Source organism: Empidonax traillii, unplaced genomic scaffold (assembly GCF_003031625.1).
Source record: "Empidonax traillii isolate 1590-97213 ecotype Southwest subspecies unplaced genomic scaffold, ASM303162v1 scaffold474:size1423191, whole genome shotgun sequence".
Lineage (NCBI taxonomy): Eukaryota > Metazoa > Chordata > Aves > Passeriformes > Tyrannidae > Empidonax > Empidonax traillii.
In genome coordinates, this window is record NW_020955667.1 from 1,128,199 (window position 1) to 1,153,583 (window position 25,385).

The following is a 25,385-nucleotide window of genomic DNA, read 5'->3' on the forward strand; positions in this document are numbered from 1 at the left end:
ATGGTCACAATGTGTTGTTACATAGTAATTTTACCCTCAGCCCAAATATCACTCACACTAACACTCTGGCCAGCCACTGCAAGGTAATCCCAGGCAAAAATAAAACCCCAAATTTTTCCCTATTAGGTCTGTGTACAACATAAATCTGTCTTATTTCTTTTCCCCTTGCATTCAGCTTTTTGCCTGAATGCAAGAAGACAGAGGTTTAAGAGGAATACATTAAAAATGCTTTCTTAACACTAACTGTAAATTCACCTGTCTCCTCAGTGCTGATACATTTTCCTTCAAAAGTTTGCATCCTTTGACATCTTTGCAGTCCCTCCATGTTCCTGCTGCTGTTTCTCAGCAATAGATAAGAAAACTTCAAAACCTTGCTCTGCAATTATGAGATTCAAAAGAAAAGATTTTTTTTCCCAATCATTCTACATAAAAAAGCCTGAATCAGAGCCCAGCAGTGCACAAATATTACTCATGTCATTGACACTAAGAAAAGGGAAGCTGTGAATAAAAAATGTTAAAAATGAACACAAGGAGCATTGTTTGCATATCAGAAAAATTAATCTACATAGAGAAGTGTAAGAGCCTGCAATTCAGAAAGCAAAGAATTAGGACAGCCCAGCTGAGAATAATTTTCTAGCCAGTTAATTTAATTGCATAAATCATTCCTTTGTTAGCAATAAAGAGATATAATTAAAATGAGATTGCTTCTCATTTCTATTCTCTGGAAACTAAAGGAATTGATTTTGGGGAAAGCATTCTTCCAAATACCAGATCGGCAAATTACATTTACCTTTTTAGAAAGGCTAAATTATTTTGCGCTAATATCATGGAGGGTTTAATTAATTATAGATCTGCCATATGATCTTAAAGAAATAATTTACTTAATGCCCACAGAACAGAAGTTTGTAAGCGCGTGTATCCCTCTGATAGATGGTGTGCAGATTTTTACAAACAGGTCACAAGTTGAACAGGTGGCTGTCAGGAGAAATAGGAGGAAATATAATAAATGTTTAAGGATGGGGGATGGTTTGTTAAGAGATATTAAACCACTGCTTCCTATCTATTGGCACATACCTGGATTACTGTTCCTTGAGCACCCGCAAATTGGGTTTTCTTTTAAATATTGTAATGATGGTTGTTTTCTATCCACAAATCTTCAGGGCTCAATAAGCAGTAACAGGTTAATAACTGAACCAGTCAGAGAGGAAAAAAAACACATGAAGCCCACCAATTAAAACAGAATATTGCTTCTGCTGAATACTGCAGGGGTTGGCCACTGACAGGGCCTTTACAAGGCTGTAAGGCACAGATCTACACATGGAAATCCAGTGCACAACGCTCTGTAGGCTCTGCTTGTCCCCCCAGAGCCATCAGGCAGCACAGAACCAGGGAGATCACACAGGTTTGGACTCTCCCTGCTGCACTTAGGGCCACCCAAGCAATGGGTCTAACAAAGGGGACTGAAAACATCCCACTCTGCCCACCTACCACACACCCCAGCACTGCACCCACAGTCCTAAGACCTGCAGTAAAAACAAAGGCCAAAGGGCGTGACCAGCACTCCAGCTTCGACCAACAAATGCAGAAGAGGGTTCCCAGAAGTAAGTAGAAGTCTCCCCAAATCTTCATATGCCCTCACTTTTTGAACTGCATTAGCAAGGGGTAAAACAGCAGCTTGCAAGTTGGTATCCAGATTTCACTCCTTTGGAGCTCTTCCACCCCAGATACAGTTAAACATACATACATAGTTTCACGGAATTGTAGCGAAAGGACAAGAAGTAACGGATTCAAACTAAGAGGGGAAATTCAGCTTGGATGTATGGAACAAATTCTTCCCTGTGAGGGCACTGAAGCCCTGGCACAGGTTGCCCAGAGAAACCTGTGGACACTCCATTCCTGCAAGTGTCCAACGCCAGGTTGGATGGAGCCCTGAGCAACCTGGTCTAGGGGAAGGTGTCCCTGCCCACGGCAGGGGGTGGGAACAAGACAATCTTTAAGGTCCCTTCCAACCCAAACCATTCCATGATTCTGTTATAAGATACTAAGCATCATTTGAGATACCTGCCTTCCATTACCAGCCCCTCTTTGTAATAATTTACCACACACAGGACCTCAGGTACCAGGGGAGGCAATTCTCCCTCTTCCATTACCCCTCCAAGAACAGCTCCTTTTGCCTGCCAGGGGCTTCAGCAGAGGCAAGGATGGAGCAAAGGGTGGGGCTGCTGTGGGCAGAAGACGGACAACAGAATCCACTCCCTCTCTGTTGTACCAGGAGGGTTCTCTCACATCCACTCCCTCTGCTTCTCTCAACAAAGAACAGACACTCCTTTCTACATATTTGAGACCAATAGCAATCTCATGGATTTTTGCCATGCTGATGACTCTCTCAGGTGTCTTTTTTGTCAGGCAAAAGCCGCCACCCTTCCACCTTTCTCCACAAGAAACCTCCCCTGCCATCCAGCATTCCCATTCCCCAAATTTGAGGCTTTTCAACAAGCAGAATACTAGGTACAAATTTAAGTCAGGCACAAATTTAGAACAGGCTACTTCTGATGAACTCTCCAAATGGTCACAGGAAGTTTTCCACAGATCTCCAACAGGCACTAAGCTGTCATTTCCATGGAGAACACATCCCTACGCAGCAAACCCTGCAGGCTATGGAACATCTCAGCAATGCACCTGCCAGGCAGGTACAAGTTCCCAGTACCAGCTTAGCCCATCCTCTCTGGGATCTACAGGGAACTGAAGCTCCCCAGGATCAGCACATGTGGGAAGTCATTCCTACACGCAGTTCATCCCACACAAGCTGCCTTGTAAGGTTTTTCCTTTTCTTCGTGCTTTGGAACAGGGGAACAGAACAGGAACAGCTGTGTCCCAGGGACATCATTCCCCACAGAGACCACTATGGCATGGTGACAACACACTCATCACTAGAGAAGATGCTGAGAAAGGAGAGCAGGTAAGTCGAGAAAGGAGAGGGCTCTGCATGCAAGAGTTAAATAGCAGATAGATTAGATCTCATCATTTGAGTTTTCCAGGAAAAGTATTGTGTTGCTATGGAAACCTCAACATAACCTGGGTTTTCCCTCCTTTTGTTTGCTCATTTTCTACAAACACTGGCCTCACCCAGTCCTCTCCTGCTGGACTTGTAGCTTTAAAAAAACAACATTTTTTTCCCTCTCATGCCCATTTTTCTTTGCAAGTACATTTTTCAGTGCATTGCCTTTCACAACATCACTGTTCCAACCTCCAAACTCCTTTTTGCAGTAAGTACTGTATGATATGCTACCCATTAGGAAACTGTGTTTCTAAACACCTTGTTCTCTTTCTGCCTGGGGAAAAAGGGACAAAAACCTCATGGTAATAAAACTGAAGCTTTATTCAGTGAAAAAACCCCACATCTACAACCTCCCTTCTCCCAGAGTCAACATGCACATCTAGTGATTGTTTTTTTGTTACTTGTAAGTACCTGTTTCACCCAAGACACTGTCTAGAGTGTTTATCTCCAAATTTCAACAGCTCTACTCATGTACCTTCCATGCAGCGAGACCAAACCCAAAAAGCAGCACTGCAGGGCAAAGACCATCAGGGACAGGCAGCAAAAAGGGTCATATCCTTAGGTGGAAACACGTCAGTAAGTTTTAACTTCCAGTTTACCTGGTCCTGGCCAGTCCTAGAATATTCGAGTGTCAAGCTGCAAAGCTGTTATCCTGAAGCCGCAGATTCAGCAAGTTTCCTTGTCAGAAATGGAACACGAATCCACAGCCACTCTCCGTGCCAACATCCCCACCAAGTGGCCAGCACACCAGCTCCTCTTCCAGCTCATCCCACGCCACAGCAAGAGGGTCTCAGAGGTGAGAATACAAACCTTGCTCAGCCCTGCCCACCTCACCCAAAGCATAACAGAAATTGGGCTTCAGAGACAGAGCTCTAAAGATCTTTAGAGCCACACTCTGGAGCAAAGGCAAAACAGAGGAGTGATAAAGAGGATTCCTGCCTTCCCAAGAAAAGCAGCAGCACGCTGGGGAAAAGGTATCACACAGCCTCTTCAAGTTTTGTGCTCACTTGCTGTGCCAAGCCATAATCTGAGCTCCCAGCACACTTCCCATCTTACTTTTTCCATTTGCAAAGACACCAATGTTGGTTTAAATTCTTTTAAAAATTGCTCAAAGAATATTGTTAGTAACTCAACACATTTCAAAATGAGTGTGGCCAGTCCAAGCAGTACAATGCAATCTTGCTACAATTTATGTCATATATTATGTAATACACTTAAGCATATAAAAAAAATTAAACTGCACATTTAAGCAGTAGTTTAGACAGAAAGTCAAAATTTTCTTGTTAATTTTTTTGTTAGTTTAACACTGCCCTCTTGAGGGAAAGAGCTGTATTGCCTTAGCAAAGCCATCCTTCCTTCACTGCTCTTCAGGCCATGCTGAATTCCCCTCACTGCCATATGGTTCAAGGTGGGTAGAATTTTTTAAAAGGCAGTAGACTCACACCTAGGAACCAATAATCTCTAGATATAAATAAAACATAAGCAAAGTGTATTTTAAATGCTTTAGTAAAAATACACAGGTGACTGTGAAGGCACAAGAGCCTGTTGGAAATACAAAAACCTGTCCCTTGAAATCAACAGTTTTCTTTCTTCATAAATTTCAGCCTTTTATTTTATCCAACAGCCAGAGTTGCAAAACCCCTGAGAGAAGGAACCAGGATCCAGCTTTTTCTTTGTGCTGCAAATTCCTAGTCACTGGGATACACAAGCATCATCTCTACAACCTAGGAATCTTCGTCTGCTGGCTGGAATAATCCCTTGTAGTATCTACTGGAAGCTTTTGGGATTACCACTTTAAATCTTTATGGCATCACCAAATAAAAAAAGTTAGAGTCACACCCCAAAATTGTCAGGGAGATTAAAAGAAGAAATGCTTGGCTTCCAGCATCTTGCCAAGCTGGGATGTAGGCTAGACTGACAGCAGGGATATCACAAGAAAGCTCAGGGAAAACTTCAAAGTCATCTGTCTTCAAATGTCACAGTATTGTAAGGCTGGAGACACCCAGAAATTACCCCAGCATTTTGCACAGGCATCAAGTTCACTGTTAAATACTGCAATGAGAAGCCATATCTTCCCATGGGCAGTATCCATGTTACACTGGAATCCACCCTATGGCAAAGGAGTGGAGCATGTGAAGAACAGTGTTTTAACACACAGCACAAGAGGAGATATTAATTTAAAACTCACTTCTGAAGTACAATACCCAATTCTACATGTGGCCTAGAGCATGAAGCCCAAAGAGAATTTTTCTCTGCCTTGTATGTACTCAGCATCTTCAGGTCTTGGAGGAAATCAACCACCTTAGCAGTTACACTTTCCCTAATCTCTGCACAACGCAACAGAACTTTGGGATGAAGACTATGCTCACTTAAAAACACGATGTGGTGCCACACGCACACCTGTCACACAGAATATATTTGGTGAAATTGGAAAACTATGAGAAGCTTTTTACTAGGTTGAAGTTAGCAGATTAACACAGGCTTCCTCTGAAAAGTCCCCATCCCTGGAGATATTTACAAGTGTGGTTGTGGCACGTGGGGACACAGTTTAGTGGTGGAGTTGGCAATGCTGGATTGGATTCAATCTTCGAGGGCTTTTCCAATCTAAACAATTCTGTGCTACAGGGCAAGGAAAAAACCCCTCAAAGCAAAACCATAGAAGGGTTTGATGCCTCAGTAAGAGCTTTAGAAGCAAGGATCAAGCCCTGACTGACTTACAACCTCTAGTTAATAAGAGATGGAGAAGAATTAAAACTAGAAAGATGGCTTGAATCCTCATCCTTTCATCATAAAAAGCTGTGTAGCACACATTCCTAAAAATGTACAAAGCAAAGTTTTTCAATTGAAATGTTATGCCAAGTCAGTTAGAGGAGTAGAGAAGGAAGAGACAAGAGAAAAAGGATTAAATATCCTTATATCAACTATTGTAAAAAGGAACATTTTAAAAATAATTAAAACCACTGTGGCACACTGGGTGCCATCACAATTTAAGGTACAAAATATCAATCTATAATTTAAGAGAATTAAGCACCCTAAAACAGACATTTTAATAAACACAGGTGGGAGTTCAATACCCCATAGGGCAGAAATAAATTCAAGGATTGAATGGGACTGTACTGTTAACTAAAATGATACTCCTGTGTGTTTACAGTTACCAATATTTGTGCTGAGAGCAATTTGGCATTTACATGGATTTCATCCTAATTGAGTGATGGTAGTAGAATATCACCTGTTACTGACTTATCTTGAACAAGGCACCAGGTCTTCCAAGAACAAAGTTTACAGAACAGTTCCTACAAAAATCAGGATTTTGTCTAAAGGCCTGAGCAATTTGGGGCTAGCAAGAATTGCAGTATTACCAGTAAAACCAGGTACTGACTGAAACAATAGAAACTGGGTGTTTTCTTATCTGTGTTAGTGAGCTCACAACACGAGGATCTGCAAACAAAGCTAAAGGTGTTCTGACATGGTTTTTGAGAAAGCTGGCTTTTGCCTGGAATCGTTATCCACCCCATGCAAAGCACAAGCTCTTGAGTTCAGGTATGAGGACAAACATAACGAAAGCAGAACACAAATGCAGACAAGCTTAGCGACTACTTCCAGAAGACTGAATGCTAAGCAGCCCTTTCTTTAGTTCAGCAATTCTCTCTTCTCTTGAGGCTTCATAACTCTTTGCTGTCTTAATGAGAGATTCATGACACTTCTCCAATGCAGCCTTCAAAATTTGGTGTATTTCCTAGAAAGAGAAGATGAAGGGAAAAAAAAAATCCATCAACAAAGTTAAATCCTTACCAAGCATAAATCTTAAGTGAGTGGTGTTGTGGACTCAAGCGATTTCAAAGATCTGTAGCTTAAAAAGCACTCACAAAACACAAGGGAAGTTACAAGACATCAGAAAAACAAGGAAAGCCACAAACAAAATCCCATTATTGTGATTCTGTTGAAACTCCAGTGGTTTCAACACTAAGATGGTCAAGCCAACCATCACCAGCCCAGTATTCCCACCACTCCTGCCCCCATTCTGGGTTAACCTGTGCCACCCAGGTCTCTGCCACTGTGACTGCTAACCCCTGCCCTCCCAGCATGGTCAGTACTTCAGTAATAAATAGATAGAATGAGATGCTACAGGCAAACTGTGACCCCTTACTTTCAACCCATCAGGATTTCTGCCTCCTTCCAAGGCTGAGTTGGACAGATATCTTAATAAAAAATCTAGGAAGAAAGTATCTGTGATATGGCAAGTGGTCCCTGTGTTTGAGGGAGGCTGTTGGGAGGATTGTTGTACTCCCCATTCTACAATAACTGTTCCTTTATCTACACAGCTCAAGTTAAAAGTCAGTTGGTTGTTTTACCAAAAAGAAGATTTCTTTGTGGGGAGGGGGTAAAAAAACCTCACCTTGGCTTTCATTGCTTCTTTTCCAGCATTCTCCTTCAGCTCCTCAATTTTGTACCTTGTCTGTTGGATTTCCTTGTGAATGGCCATCACTTTATCATATACAGCACCCCTCTTCTCCTGGACTTTGTTACAATATCTAAAGGTGAGAGAAAAAAAGTTACTTCTGAGCCATTTGACTAATTGCAGATAAAACTTTAACCCCACTACAAGCAAAGCTTGCATTTTAGGAGCATGGAACTAGCAGCTTGAAACTAACAACGATGTCTAGAATTTACTTGTTTGGAAATCAATCCAATTTTTAAACCAGTAAATCTTACGTACAAGAAGGGAAATTCGAAGTGGAATTAAAGGAGGATGTTGAAGATCCTCAGTTGCTGCCAGTCAAGGCAACTCAAGTGACCTCAGCGGAGCAACTCCAACAGGCAGCTGGACACTGTCGTGCTGTCTTTGAGTGATGCAGGTTAAAAGCAATACAGCTGCACTTGATGTTTCAGCATAACTGAATGTCACACATTTTCCTCAGCCCTAGATCCCATCCCACCGGACTCTAATCCCATACATCTACATCTGTTACCTGCAGCAACGTCCAGGCCATCATTTCACTGTGTCCCAAGGACCAAATAATATTTCCCCAGCATGCAGGTAAATCCAGGTAGCTCCAGCTGTGAGCTGCCACATCATCAGCAAAGGGTGAGTGTGGGAACAGGGGCTCTAGTCTGACTTCAAGTGCAGAAACCACCTACCAGTTTATTCTACAAATGCTTAGGGTAATTACAGCTGGAATTGCAGCAACAGCTTTCTGTAAAGAATGACTAAACTCATACTTGGCAAGAGCCCACTTACACCTTCCTACCTCAAGGGAACAGTCAGGACAGATTCTCTTATTCACCAACAAAAACTCTTGTTTTCAAATCAAGGTTACCTCCCTTCCCCTCTTGCTTATCAAAGCATCTAGTTTTACCACTCAAGGCAAATACCTAACACATTAAAACTAGAAATCAGCAGCAACTTTTGACATAAAGAAGCATTAGATTATATTATTTTTGTTCTTTAGTTAAAAGCTACTTTTCACAGAATCACAGAACCAATTGGGTTGGAAAAGACCTCTGAGATTATTAAGTCCAACCTCTGAGCAAGCACCACCCTGTCAACCAGACCAGGGCATCAAGTGCCATGTCCAGCCTTAAGCACCTCCAGGGACAGTGAGTCCACCACCTCCATGGGCAGACCATTCCAATTTGTAGATACCCTTTCTGTGAAGAAATTCCTCCAAGTGTCCAACCTATTTTCCTTCCAAATAATCTCACTGAGCTGGTATTACACACTAAATAACTAAATCTTGCTGCCATTCTACAGACCACACAAACTTCGAGCATGACTAAATCTTCCTTGACTCCCTCAGCTCTGTGGAAGAAGCTCTCTTCTGTCACAGTTAATCTACTCAGCCAATAATTTTCCACATTCTCTTTCCTATCCATGTACAAAAAAAAAAAAAATTGTTCTATAATAAATTTTCTATAACAGTTCAGCTCTTCTAATCTCACAGTGAAGCCACGACCTTACAAGGCTGCAGTTTGCTGCTGCAGGAGTGACTGACATGCTGCAAACAGGGCCCTGCAACCTGCCTTCAGCATATGGTAGGAAGGAAGAGGGACTGAGAGGCTTTGATCAAATGACACTTTTCCTTTTGTTTGAGAAGCATCATGTCAGGATAATGCTCCTCAAAGATGAGAGCCCCCTTTCCCCATGGGTCTTGAACATCTTTGATAATGAGCAAAAGTGGCAAGGGAAATTATGAAAAATTCATGAAAGGCAAATGGGGCTTTGTTGAAGTCTGATAAGTTGGAAAATTATCCCAATGTGACATTCTCTTTAAGAAGATAAAAGAATCAAGAATAAGCATTATAAATTAAATTAGTGCTCCAATAAAAGAATTGCTGTCAAGTCACATTGCAATTATTGATTTGAGACCCCAAGTCCCTGCCTGAAGCATTGCTGGTCTTCATACAAAGCTGTCCCACACTGCTCATTTTCCTCTTACTGCTAAGCTGTGAGTTTGTACGAGACACGAACTTTGGCAGCGCATAAAGAAGACATAAAAGCAGCATCAGGCAGAAACATCAGCTCATCCTTACTCAAGCACAGTGCACTTGTGCTGCTCAACATCTTCACGCTTCTTTTGTATCTTTATCTCGACCGTAGACAGCGCCTCATGTTTTGCAGTGACCAGTCGCTTTAGGGACATTTCATCTGTCTTCACCCTTTTCAGCTCTATCTGAGCACTATCAATCTGGTCCTCCAGATTTCTGGCCTGGAGTACATAAGGACAGAAAGAAATTAAATGAGGGGAAAAATAATCAAGACAACATTCCTTGTTAGTGTACTAAGATTAGAACTAGGTTGATGCTTTTTGAAAATCTGACTGCTGACTCATTCTCCCAGTGAAATACCACTTCTTTATTTGATTATAAATACATCCAAATGGGCAAGATCCCATTACTTAGAATGACTTTCAGAAGTCACTGACTTCTGCTATAGCTCTTTGCCAAGGGTAATTGCAACACATGCTATACAAATACCCAAAAAGACTCCACAGCATTTTTCAAATGCTCCTAACAATTGTGTTCTCCCAAAACCAAGTAGCAAATAGCAAGGTACTGTATCGTGACAAACACTTCATCACAGCATGTCTGCCTTAGTAATATCAATAAAGGCATATAAGACATGACTCTTCCCGAAACAGCAATTTTCTTGCTCTTAGTTTCCACTCTCAAGGCAGAAGAAACTCGATTTGACTCTTCCTCTTCCATCATTTCTTACCAAAAACCCCAAGACAGTTCAAACTATTTTAGGTCAGGTTTCTATGGCAACAAAGGCTTTGACTATTCAAAGTGGTCAATAGCCAGTGCATAGTACATTAGCTAGTGCCACACAGCAAAGCAGCAGCAATGTTTTACTGGCATTATAAAGAACGGCATTTTTAAGTTATCCAAATTCCTTCTTTCCAGGGAAGAGGAGCGACGGAAAATTTCACAGTACAGACATTTATTGGTGGCCACCTGCCTTGCTTAGACATTACATTCATGCTAATCAGACGTAATTTTGGATAATACAAACCTCTGATAATACACTGGCCAGTCTCTCCACATTTGCTCCTTGTCTTTCCATCTTCTTTTTGTATAACTGCAACTCCAGTTGGCATGATGGCAGAATCTCAACCAAGTCTCTATAACTCTCATATTTCTGAGTAATTTCTTCCTTTAAAGAGAAAAGGCTATTAATAAACAGCTTTGGAGTTATTCTATGTAGAATTAAAGCATATTGACTTCTGTACCCATTCCCTCGCTGTTTACTGGACACCAGAAGTAACATTTAACAGTTACTGAAATGAAAGTTTAAGTTTGTAAAAAAATAAATAAATAAAAAGATTTATTTGGAATCACAGTGTTTTACACTGAACTAACTAGTTTGCTAAAAGAGCTTCCAAGATAGAAAAAAAAAAAGCTGTGAAGATATTCTATACTGGTAAAACAAGACTCTCATAAAGCATCAGAAAAGCAGATACCTCAAATTACAGAAATAAAGTTTATACCTTTGGAACAAAAATACCTACAGAGGTATGAACAATCATGAACCACAAAAATTATAAGACTGTATATTAAAATAAATTAAAAAAAAAAAAAGCTAGGAAGAGAACTCAGTGATTAGCATACTAGTTCAGAGAGCCATCAGTTCCAGAAACAGTGAGTGATAACAGAACCATTACAAAGCACATATTCTAATTTCAAAGGCATTTGGGAGCTGCCAAAGATTGTCATTTCTTGAGAGCAAACAGTCAGGCAGGTACATTACAGATTCAAGAATTCTACATCTAGCCTTACAAACAAACAATTACTCATTGAGGAATAAGCAGAACTGACTGCAATCCTAATTAAAAAAATCAGCGCAAGCAAAAAACCTCCCCAGAACCAACCCAAAAAAAAAGCAAAAAAAACAAAAAACAACAAAAAAATAAATTAAAAAAAAAAAAACTCCATCATGAACCTTCAGTTCTCTGAAGTTATGATTTCATTTCGGATTAACCACTGTTCTGCTGCTGTTTTACTATATGTCATTCAAGAAGCAGTTCTAGATGACAGTTCAGTAAAACATGTAATTTTTCTAACAGAAAACCTCCTTGTGTGGACAGTGGAAGACCTCACCTTGGATTTCTTCAGTTTCTTAACAGTCTCTTTCATCTGTTCTTTGTAATTTTTCAGTTCCTCTGGACTCTCCACAATTTTTGATTTCAGCTGTTCTTGTTCTTCTTTCAAAGTAGCCATAGCCACTTTAAGGTCATTCTGGTTAACAAGACAAATGCACTTTCAATATTAGCAATTAGGTGAACAAAGAAGAACTGTACAGCATTGTTTGCCAGGATCTTATAACTAGACAGTTTCTTTGCTCTGTAGTTGTTTCTTGTTAAGTGTTTTTATGAATAAATTCTTCTAAACAGTATTAACATTTCAAAGCAGTTCACAGTCCATTTTGTTTCCCTAACTTGTTTACAGGGCGCAATACTAAGAACTGCAGTTAACTAGTACTCCACAAGGAGTCTGCCAGCCAATCCTAGAATGGTTTGGGTTGGAAGGGACCTTCAACATCATCTCATTCCAACCCCCTGTCATAGGCAGGGACACCTTCCACAGACCAGGGTGCTCAGAGCCCCGTCCAGCCTGTCATATGACTAGCAACTCTCTCCCTCAGAATACCTCATTTAGGGAAACCAAAGCAGTCACTGGAGGGTTTCAGAGCCAGTTTTATTAGCCTGGTAGAAGAGCAACAAGTTTCCTGTGCAATCTCTCAAAACCTCCTGTTTTGTCCCCACCGGGTCAGTGCTGCCTCATTGGCCCACTTTGTGCATTTAAGGTAAGCCCATGGCATCTCAAAAGCCCAGATTTCTTGCCCTTTATCAGTTTCCTGAACACAGAGAGCTTGACGTTGTAGAGATGTGTATTCAAAGTTAACAAAACAAGCTACTGCAGTAAAGCTTCCGTGGAAGGAAAAAAAAAGCCAAGTAATTTCTTTTGGAAAATTAATGATCACCGCCTGAAAGCAACCTAGTTCCAAGAATGACTTGATCCTAGAAAGAGAGATGATCTATTAGTTGATCTGAGGTGAAAGCTACATCCTGCACCTACACAGGGGTGTACTCACCAGTTTTCGGGTATTCTCGGCAATATCCGTCTTCTTCTGCGAAATCACTTCTTGCAGAGCTGTCTAAAAAAGCAACAAGCTTTAAATAAGCATCTCTGCAATTGCTACCTGCTTCATCCCTCTATCAGACCTGCCTACAGGAGAAATCCCGTTTATGGGTCCTTTGGAGTGTCATCACCAGCAGACAAAGCTGCAGTCTATAAGATTTTCAAGACAGGAAAGGAGAATGTTCTTGCAAAAGCCACTGGGAGCACTGGGCATGTAGCCAGCAGTAGGTAACTAGGAACAGGGATAAAAAGCTGACTACCTCTATTCCTACTGACCCCAATATTATTATACCCCCCCAACCTTCTTTGCCAGAGGCCCTGTTCTTCAGGACAAAAGAAAAAAATTTAATTCAAGGTTCCAAATAATATTAAAGTCAAGCATATGGTTCATAATATTAATAGTAAAGACATGACTTGATATAACAAAAACCCCTAAGCGTGCATTATTACTTTTCTTTTTCCCCAAAGTTGATGAAAAGGTTACACATGAGACCTTAGAGGCAAGTTCCCGTTGCTGAGCAGTTACCCCTGCAATTAAACCCCACTCTTTTTGCCAGGCATTCCCTCGGGTAACCCTTCTTAGGTCTCATTTCTTGCCATGGCTCACCTCTAGTTCCAATTCTCTAAATTCAGATGGAAAACAAAGGGAAAAATACACATTACAGTTCTGAATAGTAACACGGGTATCTCCCAAAAGCAACACAGGTATCATTACCAAAAGAAAGAGTCAAATATACTTTTGTATTCCCCAAGTCTGATTTCAAATATGTTTCACACTCCTTATAGCAAAATGTAGAGGGGTCAGACACAGCATTGTGTTGCAATGACCTTTAAGTCAGAAAATTCCCCTTTATCCTGTGTTACAGGGAATGGAACAAACAAAAAACAAAACAAAACAAAAAAAAAAATTCGACAGAACTGAGGAACATCCACAATCAGAAATCATAGCAGCATTTCAGAGAAATATATAACAAGACCATACCTGTTTCCGACGATACTCTTGCCTTAGCAGGTGCTCCAGTTCCCTAATGCTCTCTGTTAGCTGCTTGACCTCTTCTTGTTGTTCGGCTGGAACGGTGCTAAGTGAGAAATAAAGATATTGCATAGCTTCAGCATCATTACAATCAAGTCAGAGTACAGTAGATAGAACAATCACTCTCTCCAGAGAGTTTACAGTCAGTAACTTTAGTAATCAGAGCAAGACAGACTTAAATTAATACATCTTATTTTCCTTTGCTTGCAAGACTTCGAAGCATAATCTAAGGGGCTATTTTGGCAAGAAGTGGTACAAGCATAAAAGAGGACTGAGTTTAAAGATCACGTGAAGCAAAGCATAAAAGAACAACACTCCTATCATTTTTTGTGGTGATTTTCATTTACGAAATTTCATATTCCCTGCCACAGAAACAGCTCGTTACAAGGTAGACCTATACTAGATAGAAAACCTCCAGCATAGCACACACCAAAAGCAGCTGCCAGAAAAAACTCTTTGTTTTGAATGCAATCTTGGAAAATAGCCATCTCTTGATCCTATTACCCACAAACAAAACCAAAACTTAATGGTGCAAAGACACAGGCAGTAGGACTAAATGGCTTGAAACAGAAATTGTGGCAAACATGCCAGATAACTAAGGAAGATGACTTTATTCATCTATTAAGTTAAAAATGGGCTTCCTACAGCTATTGAAGAGAGACATCATTAGAAACTAACTGTAACAGCAAAAAGTTTCACCCTAGTCCCCAAGATACAAATAACAGGATTCTCTCAAAGCAGCCATATATTCCCAAACTCATTTTCATTCTCTGCCTGCAGAGAATAAACACCCACAGCTCCCTCAGATGTAGTCCAGATCCTTCAGCAGCTCCATTGCCCTTCCCTGGACAGCCTCCAGCCCCTTAACCTGAGGGGCCCAAAACTGAACCCAGGATTTGTGGTGTCACCAGTGCCCAGCACAGGAGAGCAGTCACTGCCCCGGTCCTGGTGACCCAAGCCAGGTTCTATTGGCCTTCTTGCCCACCTGGGCTCATGTTCAGCTGCTATCGACCAGCACCCTCAGGTCCTTTTCTGTCCAGCAGCTTTCCAGCCCCTTTTCCCCAAGACTGTAGGACTACAAAGAGTTATTATGTCACAAGAGCAGGACTCCACCCTTAATTGGCCTTGCTGAACCTCACACAACTGGCATTGTCCCATTGATCCAGCCTGAACAGGTAAGTCAAGTAGTGCTCTCCTCACACTCACTTCAGTTTCTCCAGCTTCATTGTTGCCTCACGATTTGCAGCCTCCAGTTGTTGGTGTTTCTCCAGAGCTGTTTTCTGCAAATTAAATATTCAGATGTTTTTTATTTTAGAGGAATATAGCTTCTCTCTGGGCATCTCTTAGCCTTGCTCATCATTATTTCACATAAAATGCTTCTCTGAACTATATCTTTTCTCAAAACAACGCAAGTGTCAATCCTTCCCTTACCAGGCTAAACTATCAAATAATTATTGGAAAAAAAAAAACCAACCCTTTCAATAATATCCTAAGTAGTAACTGGTATCTTCCTGTACTACTTGGCTACATTTAAAATCCCAGCATGTCACATAAACATGAAGTTAAATCACAGTCTTTATGCTCCCATTTCTAGGTTACCATTAATTACACTGACATAGCTATCTTGGAGTAAAACAACCCGCAGCCTTACATAGTTCAGTTGTAACTCCAAGTAGACCTGACGCCGGAATTCTCTGAAGTTTACAAAGTTAAGGATGCCACTCAAGAAACGAATAGTCCTCTTTGTTTCTGAAATAAGAATTGCAAGACATCATTGTGCTGGTTTCCATATGTATTGCAATAGTTTATGAAAATTCGGGCAAAATATAATTCAGAGAAGAGGCAGAAAATGCAGGACAGAGTTCAAATTAGTTCTTCCCCTGCTCATCTCGGAAAGATTTCAGACTACACAAAAACCAGCACCAAGCTAGTGGCAAACTTTTAGCAATTCTGTGGAATTTAGCAAATGAAAAATGGCACCTGGGAAAAAAACACACAGCCTCCCATTAAAACAGAAGGCAGGGAGAAAAAGTGTCAATCTTGAACTACAGCCCTGAAGAGAGAACCTCTCTAACTCTTTGACTAACTCAAGGCAGCAATTTGAACTGCAGGGACTTTTTGGCTTTATTCCAAGCAATGTGAAAGATTACAAATATGTTTTATTCAAGACAGATCCAGAAGCGAAAGAGTTCTTCACAACAACTTTTTCCAGGTTGTTTGTGTCATAGCAGAGTCACCAGAGCTGGGTATTGAAGAGGGTGAAGCAAAAAATCCAGTCACTTCCTACACAGGCCTCAGCATAAGAAATCCTACAGAGTTTCAAAGTTGTCAGGATAATTGTCATTACCACCTATTTTTACACTATTTTAAGTGTGTCACAGTCCACTCTCCAGACCAGCAGTTCAACAGACTCATAGCACAGCAAAACTGCCCTCAGTTATTGACCTGGATCGGCCTACAAAAGGAATAAGAACTGCTCACTAGAACCAACTTGTCTAAGGACCACAACACGGGTCAGAAGAACAGCTGGAACCCAGGGACCATACTAGATGTCCATCTGGTTATGCCAAATAAAAAAAAATAGCATCTGGATATTAAGCAACACCCACCACTCCTGGAAACCCAAGAATTATAGTGCACTTGCTTACTTGGGTTTAAAACATCAGCAATTTGGAAATCGTTAATCCGGCACACCGGCAGCAATCGCTCCCTGCAAGGAAAAGAAAACACACCTCATGTGTAGTGACCATTACCCAGTTTTTGTGCTGCAAACATTTACTACAAAACAGATCTTTCCTCTCATCCCAGAGCATTTGCACAGCAAGCACAAGTCTCAGAAGAATAACAAAGCAGGACTCCACACACTGATCAGCATTAATAGTTTGCATTCTTACAGCATCTCAGATGTTTTGATTGACAAAATATTTGCCTGTAGAACAACTTCTCAGCTTAATTAGGGAACTCCTACACCTAACTATTAGTCAGTCCTCCCCTTACAACTGAAATAAAGTTTAAAGTCTAACACTTACATGATTTCAACAGACTTCAGACAGCAAATTTCCACAACAGGAACTTAAGATCTCTGCTCTGGGTAATGATGGCCTTCCAGCCACTCCAAGGATGGATTTGTGCTCCGATCTTGGTGAGGCTAAATTATTTAACCCATTCGTTTAAGAATGTTACTCTATCAAATATTGCTGCCCCCATTCATCTGCAAATTTAACTTTTCTCAGAGCCAGCAAGCAGTGGAACCACCATCAGCACAAAGGCATAAAAACCCAAAACTTTTAAAAAAAATCAGACTTTCACAAGAAACAGCAAGTGAACAGATGCAGCATCTTTTACTTACATATGAATATACAAATTACAGACAGGTAGAAAGCCTTCATATATCTGTGGATACATTATATCAACATTGACCGGCATCTAAAGAGTAAAGAGAGTCAGTGCATAAGTAGAGAACACTTATAACAAAAACTACACAGGTTTCCACAGCATAAGATAATTCCAATAGGTTACACACTCTGAGGATTGTCTTCCCATCCACAGGGAACACATATTAAAGGCTGAAAAGTGTCATCAAGGTAATCAGCAGACTACTTTAAGTGTCACTTTTGGCTGGAAAACATACAAGAAAACAATAACTAAAGCAGCAACACTGCAAACTCTGGAATTCAACCAACTCTACTTTAATTTGTTCATAACTGGTGCAGGACAACAGTCTCTGCATTACACATCTACCAGCAAGAAGCTTTTTCTTTAAACACCCCAAAACTGACACTCAACTGTTTTATGAGGAAGTCAAAATGAGAAAGTAGTGGTACACTGTCACATTTTTCTTATATTTTAAATCTTATGATACAGTATCCCAGCTAATGTCATGGCCTGTGAAGAACAGTTACCTTGTGCACATAATCTGAAATGGCATATCTAAAAATGCCATGAGAAACAACACTATTTTGTTCCCATTTTCAGGCATCAGTTCTTGCCTAACATAGACAGAAGATCAAGTACCTTTTTCACTAAGAGTTATCAGCCTCTCCTTACTTTCCTCTCAGTTAATGGAGAATGGAGATGATCAAATATCAAAAGCAATACTCACTTTCCTTCTAGATCAGTCCAACTTCCTCCAGCTGAGCCCAAGGCAGATGCCCAAGGACACAATATGTATTTTCAATGCTGGACATGGTGTCCCTTCATAAGCTTGTCCAGTCCTTCCTGGACCTTACAGACATTTCTGGCACCCTCAGCATCTCAAATAACAAAATTCACAGCTTAACCACAGAAGGAGACAGTTCTCCAAAGCCTGTCCTCACAGCTTACAGAAAGTGTAGGTGAGCTCCTCTTCATGCCCACTAGTTCCTGTAGTGAAGCAGGGAGTCCCCTTTACAGGGTAAAAGTAAAAAAGCAAACCTAGAGGCAGCACAGCCACAAAACCATTATTCCTACAGGTCTCTTGAGCTGAAATTAATTTCCAGATGAGGAGCAATGACCAAAGCAACTACTCAAGGCCTCAGCAACAGCCCACAGATGATGCTCCCAGGTTCATCTACCTCTGGTTAACGACCCGTGCCAATGGCTGTCCTGCACTACTGCAATCCCATTCCTAAGAAACTGCCCTGAACACAAACTCAAATGCCTGTGGCACCTCACACACAACACCACCTCTGTCGTTTCTGCAACAGAGGCAGAATTCCTAAGCTCCCATTGCTGCAATTACAACACACAAAACAGCAGGCTGCTTGCCATTTACTAGTGAGAAGGCAAGAGTGAGATACTTCAACACTTGTTAAAGTGAATATTCTTTTCCTTTCACATTCCATTACTCTGCTACCAAAGCCATACCATGTAGAAGTGCTCCAGGCCAATTCCATACACTTTCTGAAGGATTCTCATGTAAATCAGGTGTAAAACTTCAAGCTGCAGGAAGAAAGGACATGAATCAGTATTCCATACGTTTGATTATTCAGAGCTCCCAGGCTAGGCCATAAAATTAGTTCAGCCTTTAACACAGGAAGGCCGATTTCACTGAGCCACCAAGACAAATAAGTTTCACTTTTCAACAGTTTGCAGTTCAAGCAATACTTGCTCATAATTCAGTTTTAAGGGACAGCAGGCAGCTCAGACAAGTACAGCCCTACGTATGCCATGCCCAGTTTTCATTACATTATTGCTCACTAAGCAGTTTTCAAACCAAGTGGAAAAGAAAAAAAAAGAAACTCGAATCTTGTAGCAAAGAGCACCCTTCATCACAATATTAAAACATAAGGGAAAAAATACCTATAACCCAAATAGTTTTCCATTTTTAGTTCTAATCCATTATCAATTTTGCTTCTTAAAAATCATCATCCTGTCATTTCTTAAGCAGTTAGGGCCAGACCCCTCTCTCCCCAGGCAAAAGCACACGGAGCCACCTTGAGGCCTCAATTTCACTTTAAAGCCACTTTTCTTCCGCTGAGGACACACACACTAACAGCAACATTAACGGTCAGAGCGACACAGGAGGAAAAAGGGTTAAGCAAGGAGGGGTTTAGAAGCAGAGGCCGGTTTAAAGCACTAATTTATCAACCAAACTGTTGGAACACCGGGACTTCACCGAACACTGCAGCTATTTTAATCCAGGTCTCACAAAACTGGGAAAGACAGGCCGGGTACTGTGATGACACCACCCCCCCACTTCCTGGCGAGGCCCGAGAGACGAGGAGAGCCCCGGGACTCGGAGCGAAGCCCGGAACACCCACCCCGCGGTGATATGGGCCAGGGCAGCGCCCTATGACGCGCGGGGAGGATGGAGGGGAGAGACAGCGAGCCGCCCCGCGGCGCCTCACCCACCTTGGGCGTGCCGAACAGGTCGCCCTTGACCAGGTTTCGGCCCTCGGCGCCCGTCAGGACGTAGGTGCGGAGGGAGGTGATGATCTCGTCGGGGCTGTAGCGGGGGAAGGTCATGGTCTCCATGGCGGCGGCGGCGGCGGAGCAGGGACAGCCCGAACCCGGCACAAACACAGACACAACGGCCGCGCCGCCGCTTTGAATGCGCCGCGCGCCGCCCCGCCCCACCCGCCGGCCTATCAGCGGCAGCGCCGCCGCCGGAGAGGCGGGGCTTTGGGAGTCCCCACCCAATCCGCGGCCGCTCCGTAGCGGGGAGAACGGGGCGTGGTTTGTCGAGGCCCCGCCCCCGCCGCGGCCGTTGGCCGTGAGGGGCGGGGGGGTGGCCCGCGGCTGTCGCGGGGTGTGGAGGGTCGTGAAAACATCACAGAGTGGTTTGGTTTGAGTTGGGAGGGACATTAAAGGTCATCTCGCTCCAAGCCCCCTGACATGGGCAGAGACACCTCCCACTAGGCCGCGTTGCTCCAAGCACCGTCCACTCTGGCCTTGGACACTTCCAGGGATGTGGCAGCCACAGTTTCTCTGGGCAACCTGTGCCTTATCACCCTCACAGGGAATAATTTCTTCCAAATATCTAATCTTAAGCTCTCCTCTTTTAGTTTAAAACCATTCCCCCTTGTCCTACCACTATCTGCCCATGTAAAAACTCCCTCTTTTCCATAAACCCTGGATAAGGCTTAAGTAATAAGTACTGGAGGGCTGCAATGAGGCCTCCCCAGAACCTTCCCCAGCCTGAACAACCCCAGCTCTCTCATCCTGTCCCCTTCCTTTACCAGAGTTGCTCCAGCCTTCTGGGCATCTTCATGGCCCCTCTGGACCCACTCCAGCAGGTCCACATCTTCCTTGTGCCCAGGATCCTTGGACCTGGACACAGCACTCCAGGTGGGGACAAGAACCTCCTGGCTCCTGCCATAAGACGATGCCAATCCAGTGCAGCATTGCACGGATCTCTTTCCTAATCAGTAACCAGTGAGCACCTCCTGCAGTGTGACGCTATTTCTGACAAAATTCGTACAGTTCACTGCTCTCCCTACACAGTTTCAGTGCTCTTATCGCACACGCAGCTTCCCGCACCTTCACGCAGCTGGAAGCAGGTCAGCAAGGTCACGGCACTGTCCCCGAAACCAGGCAGCTTCTGCAAGCCACTGACATCACGGAGGTGTCACCTGGCAGAGACGCTCCAGCCACTGTTCCACACTTGTCGATGTAAAAACCAGGCTCAGTTTCCAGCTGGGCGCTCTGCCAAGGGGTCAGATGAGCCACGGACACAAAGTGCTTCCCCAACAGCCTGGCAGCCGGACATCTCCTTGGCATGGCTGTGAGGGTAGCGCAGCTTTCATAGGGCGCCTCGCAGCCCCCCAAAGGGCTGAGCGGCCTGGAGTATCTCAAACCATGTCTCCTTTGGGTAGATTGTGGCCCCTGAGCCTCATGGTTTTTTTGGGGATAGGGATGGCATCAGAGAGGATCAACTGCCCGAGCAGGTGTACCTGTCAGTACCTGGAAGTGAACTGCACCGGGCAGCAGTTCCAGGAGTTCCCTGCAGACATCCCTCTGGACACCAGGCAGCTGATTCTGGCGGCAAACAATGTCTCGTACCTGCCAGCAGTGGAATTGAGCTTCCTGGCTGATTTGGTGTACCTGGACTGCAGCAAGAACCTCTTGGGGGATGACCTGGATTTCACTTTCATTGGTATGGCCAAGCTTGTCTATCTGGACCTCAGTTTCAACAACCTCACCCAGGTCACTGTCAGCACCTTCTCACACCTCCTCAGCCTGGTGGTGCTGAAGATCTCGGACAATCCCAACCTTGTGGCCATTGAGAAGGATGCTTTCGCCAACAACACCTGGCTGAGGCACCTGGACGTGAGCCGGACAGGCTTAACATTCCTGGACACCAGCACCGTCCAGCACCTGCCCAACCTGAGGTTTCTGGGGCTCAGTGACAACCTGTGGCACTGCAACTGTTCCTTTTTGGACTTCATTACCTGGACGATAGAGAGCAACATTCATTTTCCAGGTGAGGGCTGTGTGAGCAGAACCTCTCTCCTCCCTACTTCCACAGATCTCTGTGGAACTGAGAGGGCTCTCTATTCTCTGCCCAAAGTTCAGTTTACGGGGCTGTGCCACTGCATGTCATCTGAGGGTTCCGTCTTCTGCTGTTACACAAACCAGGGGTGGGAGCAGTTGGGTTACGCACCATCCAAAGTTGGGTTTCGTGCCCTCCACACATGGAGAGTCATACTTGCTCACAACCTCAGGGCAGTCAGGGAGGTGTAGGCTGTAGGTGGGATATTGCTGCTGCTCTAAAACACCTGGATCCAGACTCAGGTGTCCCTGTGCCCGTGAGTCATCCCACCCCATGGCTGCAGTGCCAAGAATGAGGATCCTAACAGAGCTCTGGGGAGATGTGCACGGGGAAAACTGCTGCTCTGAATTTCCTGCCTTATCTCCATCCCAAAATCAGCTGTTTCCCATCATATTGAGTGATTCTACAACTGGGCCACGGACAGGCTGAGGCGGGGTGATCACCAGCTGCCTTTCTCAGAAAAATGCTGGTCCCAAGGGTGAAGCTTTTTCTGCAGCTGCAGCACATGAACTTGGTATTTCTAAACAGAAAAGAAACAGCACAGCATGAAGAAAAGAGGAAAGCTTCGTTTTCAGGAATGCAGGACATGATGGTGAGAGAGAGTTGCAAGAGAGAAATTGTTTGAGAAAGTCTGTCCATTGAAAAAGAAAGGGCCACAGAAGAATCCAAGGGGAGAAAAGGAAAGGGCATATAAAAGCTGGTGTTACAAAAGAATCAAATTAAAGATATCTCTGTGTCTTTATTAGATGAAGTAAGCTCCCTATAGGCAGTAAAGTGGGGTTTTTTTCCACATACAGGTTACAGGCGGTTATGGAACAGTGTAATAAAGTACAGTTCTTTGCAGTGAGATTAGAGATAACCCACTGAACCCTGCAACAGGAGATTAAAGGTCATTGAAGGCAACTTGGGAGGGTAGGAGCAGGAAAGGCAGTGACAGTAAAGACTGGAAGGTATGAGTATGGATCCTTACCCTGTACTCTTGAAGACGGGAAGGCCAAAGAAACCAAGGAAGCCACAGAGGCTGTTTCACTTCCCTGCTCTGTTGGGCTTTGCTTTGTCCTGGTGAGATGCTGTGGGAGAGTCCACAGGAGGTTGTGTGTCTCCAGGAGGGCTGCTGGAAAGCATGCACAGGATGGACACCCTGTATCACAAACATATGGGCAGGGAAAGGCAGCCCTAAACCGAGGGTTGTTCCAGGGGCTGATAGCTCCACTGCAAAGGGACATGGGAACAGCGCCCTGGAATCTGCTGCAAGAAGATCTCCACCCTGACCTTCAGAAAGCTACTGATGCTTCACGAATGCCTGTGCACCCATGTTTTGGGCTCAGTTGGATCTGTGCAGCCTAGGGGCTGACACAAAGCTGCCCAAGTTTGGATGGATTTGGGTAACAGAGGGACAAAAGCTCTCAAGTTTTACCCAGGACCATTACAAAGATCAGTGTGAACAGCAGTGATGTCACTCAGCCATATACAATACAATGTCATGTGATAAAAGTCTCCCGTGGCTCATTCCTGTCCACTGCTCCCTTTCCCTTAGGCCCTTCCACCCTGTGCCCCACGAAGTGCCCAGCACAGTGTCTGGGAGGTTCCAAACCTGCAAAGGAGGGAGAGGGCCATGGCTGAGGGCACACCCAGCTTCCATAAGGCACCCCACTCACCCTTCACTAACTTGAGAGGGAACAGCCGGCATCTCTTTTCTCACTGCAGGTATTCAATATGACAGGGTACAGGTGTTGTTTCAGTGGAACTGAATCCCTGATGAATTGCCTCTGCCTCTCTCACAGAGCAAGGTAAGGCTGTGCCTGACTGCAAACCACTCTAGCTGTCAAATGAGCAGCAGCCTCATTATTCCAGCATAATTTAGGCTGTAGCACTTCAAAATGTGTTTGAGAATGAGAAAACCAACACACACAAGTGCTCTCACATGAAGATGAAAGTGCTCAATTCGCAGAGATGAGCGGTGCAGGGACAGCAGTTTACTGCAGCGGCATAATCCAGTGGGCAATATTTTCCTGTGGAGGCAACACCACAGAAATCATTCTGGCAACCCAGGAATTGTGGTTTGGCAGGGGTTTGGCTGTTCAGATTTCACCCAAGCCACGGAAACAGAGGGGTATGAAGCGTGTAGACATTTTTCAGGCATTGAGCAAACTCCTCCACCATTTCTCTAGCAGGACTTCTGTTCAGTAAAGCTTTAGACACAGGCTGGAGAGTCTTATTCTGCTTCTCCCTCTGCAGATGCTGACAACATCACCTGCTACACCCCCGAAGGCCTGCGAGCCCTGAGGATGCCGGCAGCGGAGGCACAGCTTCACGTCAGCTGCCTGACCCAGCTATACAAGAGAGACTACGTCTTTCTGTGCCTCGTTGGCTTCTGCATATTCCTTGCTGGCACCATTACAGCCTGGCTGGCCGGCATCTGTGCTGTTATCTACAACGTCCATGCTTCAAAGGGAGAGGAAGAGGAGGAGGAAGACACAGCCATTTAGGACCAGCCCTTCTGAACTCCCATTGTGGGAACCAAAGGCAGGCCCTTCCTGCCTGATTTTCCCACATGATGTCCCACTCTAGATGCTTTTTTTTTTTTTTTTTGGAAGTGAAATAAAACTGCAAGAGCAGGAAGTCTCTGAGCTCTATTTTCACTTGCTGTGCTACTACCTCCATTTTTCTCCTGCCACTGGGACTGAGGACACTGGAAAAATGTTAATTTTGGAGGGGATAGTGAGAGGTGTGCACAGTGCCAGGCATTTCTACTCCTACTTTACTTCGAGACCACAGAAGAGTAGGGGTACAGGAACTGGCTTGACTGCAATATGGGAAAGGCCCTGGCACTGTGCTATAGTTAGGGATGTCACCAGGCTCTTCCTAGACAAAAAGACCAGCAGAGCTTACTGGGACCAGCCTAGAGAGCTTATTGGAGTCACAGGGACTCCAAGAACTTTCTGCTGTGGAAAGGCAAAGAAGTTAAAAACAGGACTTTTAGGAGTCCGAGATCCCACTGGTTCCTACTTTCTTCCCCATTACACCAGTGACAGCAGAAGAACCCTCTATCCCTCTGCAGCCAGACCACCTGTACCTCCTCCACTGAGTTATGTGCATTTGCAGAACTGAAAAGGCCAGCTCTGGTTTGGTGTCACATAACCCTAAAATTGGATATTTTTTTTTTTTTTAAGTAAAAAATATTGCTTACACACTCTCCAAGTATTCTTGGAGATGGCTTCTGTGTCCATGCCAAAGTGCCAAGATTGCATCTACAGACCAGAATAAAGCAAGATGTAGAAAAGCTCTCTCTTATCACTGGCCCTGGGAACTGCCAGGGGAAGTACCTGCCTAAACGACCAAGCACGGCACCTCCACGAGTGAAACACTATCTGCTCCATCCGACACTAGCAGAGTCTGACGAAACAAAAGGGAAAAGCAGAAGATTTCAGCAAGCACCGTACGAATTACCAAACTAGGAGCCATTAAACTGCAGACTCTCAGAACGAGAGCCGAGATCTGTCTCAGCTATAATGGGTACGGCAGAAAGGGCGAGGAGCGGGATAACGATGTCTGGCGTGTGCTGGGGACACACGCAGAGCCGCTGGGGCACACCGGCGCGGCAAATCTCTCTGCAGAGCCACACGGAAGGATCCCTGTCCCGCTCTTCTCTCGCAGTGAGACTGATCGTGCCTGGCAGAGCC

At 43.9% G+C, this 25,385-nt stretch overlaps 2 protein-coding genes across 4 annotated transcripts; one reads left to right on the forward strand and one right to left on the reverse strand.

Moving 5' to 3' along the window:
• Positions 1–6,314: 6,314 nt before the first annotated feature.
• Positions 6,315–19,750, reverse strand: NUF2 (NDC80 kinetochore complex component NUF2). Of its 3 annotated transcripts, none has more exons than XM_027895913.1 (13): positions 19,563–19,750; positions 18,576–18,650; positions 17,080–17,156; positions 16,379–16,440; positions 15,382–15,479; positions 14,937–15,010; positions 13,680–13,776; positions 12,651–12,713; positions 11,657–11,794; positions 10,572–10,712; positions 9,590–9,765; positions 7,455–7,590; positions 6,315–6,794 (listed from the first exon to the last, which is right to left on the reverse strand). In XM_027895913.1, the coding sequence occupies exons 1-13, from the start codon at positions 19,683–19,685 to the stop codon at positions 6,645–6,647; spliced, it is 1,410 nt and encodes a 469-aa protein (XP_027751714.1). In that variant the 5' UTR covers positions 19,686–19,750; the 3' UTR covers positions 6,315–6,644. The 3 variants fall into 3 exon arrangements, with proteins under 3 accessions (XP_027751714.1, XP_027751715.1, XP_027751716.1); XM_027895914.1 differs by having other exon boundaries at positions 18,557–18,650; positions 19,563–19,668; XM_027895915.1 differs by lacking the exon at positions 16,379–16,440 and having other exon boundaries at positions 15,382–15,424; positions 17,134–17,156.
• A 441-nt stretch (positions 19,751–20,191) lies between these two features.
• On the forward strand, positions 20,192–25,237 carry LRRC52 (leucine rich repeat containing 52). Its single transcript, XM_027895855.1, has 2 exons — positions 20,192–21,633; positions 23,941–25,237. Exons 1-2 carry the CDS (start codon positions 20,871–20,873, stop codon positions 24,189–24,191), a joined length of 1,014 nt encoding a protein of 337 aa, XP_027751656.1. The 5' UTR covers positions 20,192–20,870; the 3' UTR covers positions 24,192–25,237.
• The last annotated feature ends 148 nt before the right edge of the window (positions 25,238–25,385 follow it).

Coding starts and splice junctions, on each gene's coding strand:
- NUF2 (XM_027895913.1), bottom strand. CDS start 19,685: ATGGAGACCATGACCTTCCCCCGCTACAGCCCCGACGAGATCATCACC. Junction 15,480..16,378: donor TGCTGATGTTTTAAACCCAA/GTAAGCAAGTGC, acceptor TTCTTATTTCAG/AAACAAAGAGGACTATTCGT. Junction 12,714..13,679: donor AAGAGTATCGTCGGAAACAG/GTATGGTCTTGT, acceptor TTGCTTTTTTAG/ACAGCTCTGCAAGAAGTGAT.
- LRRC52 (XM_027895855.1), top strand. CDS start 20,871: ATGAGCCACGGACACAAAGTGCTTCCCCAACAGCCTGGCAGCCGGACA. Junction 21,634..23,940: donor GAGCAACATTCATTTTCCAG/GTGAGGGCTGTG, acceptor CTCCCTCTGCAG/ATGCTGACAACATCACCTGC.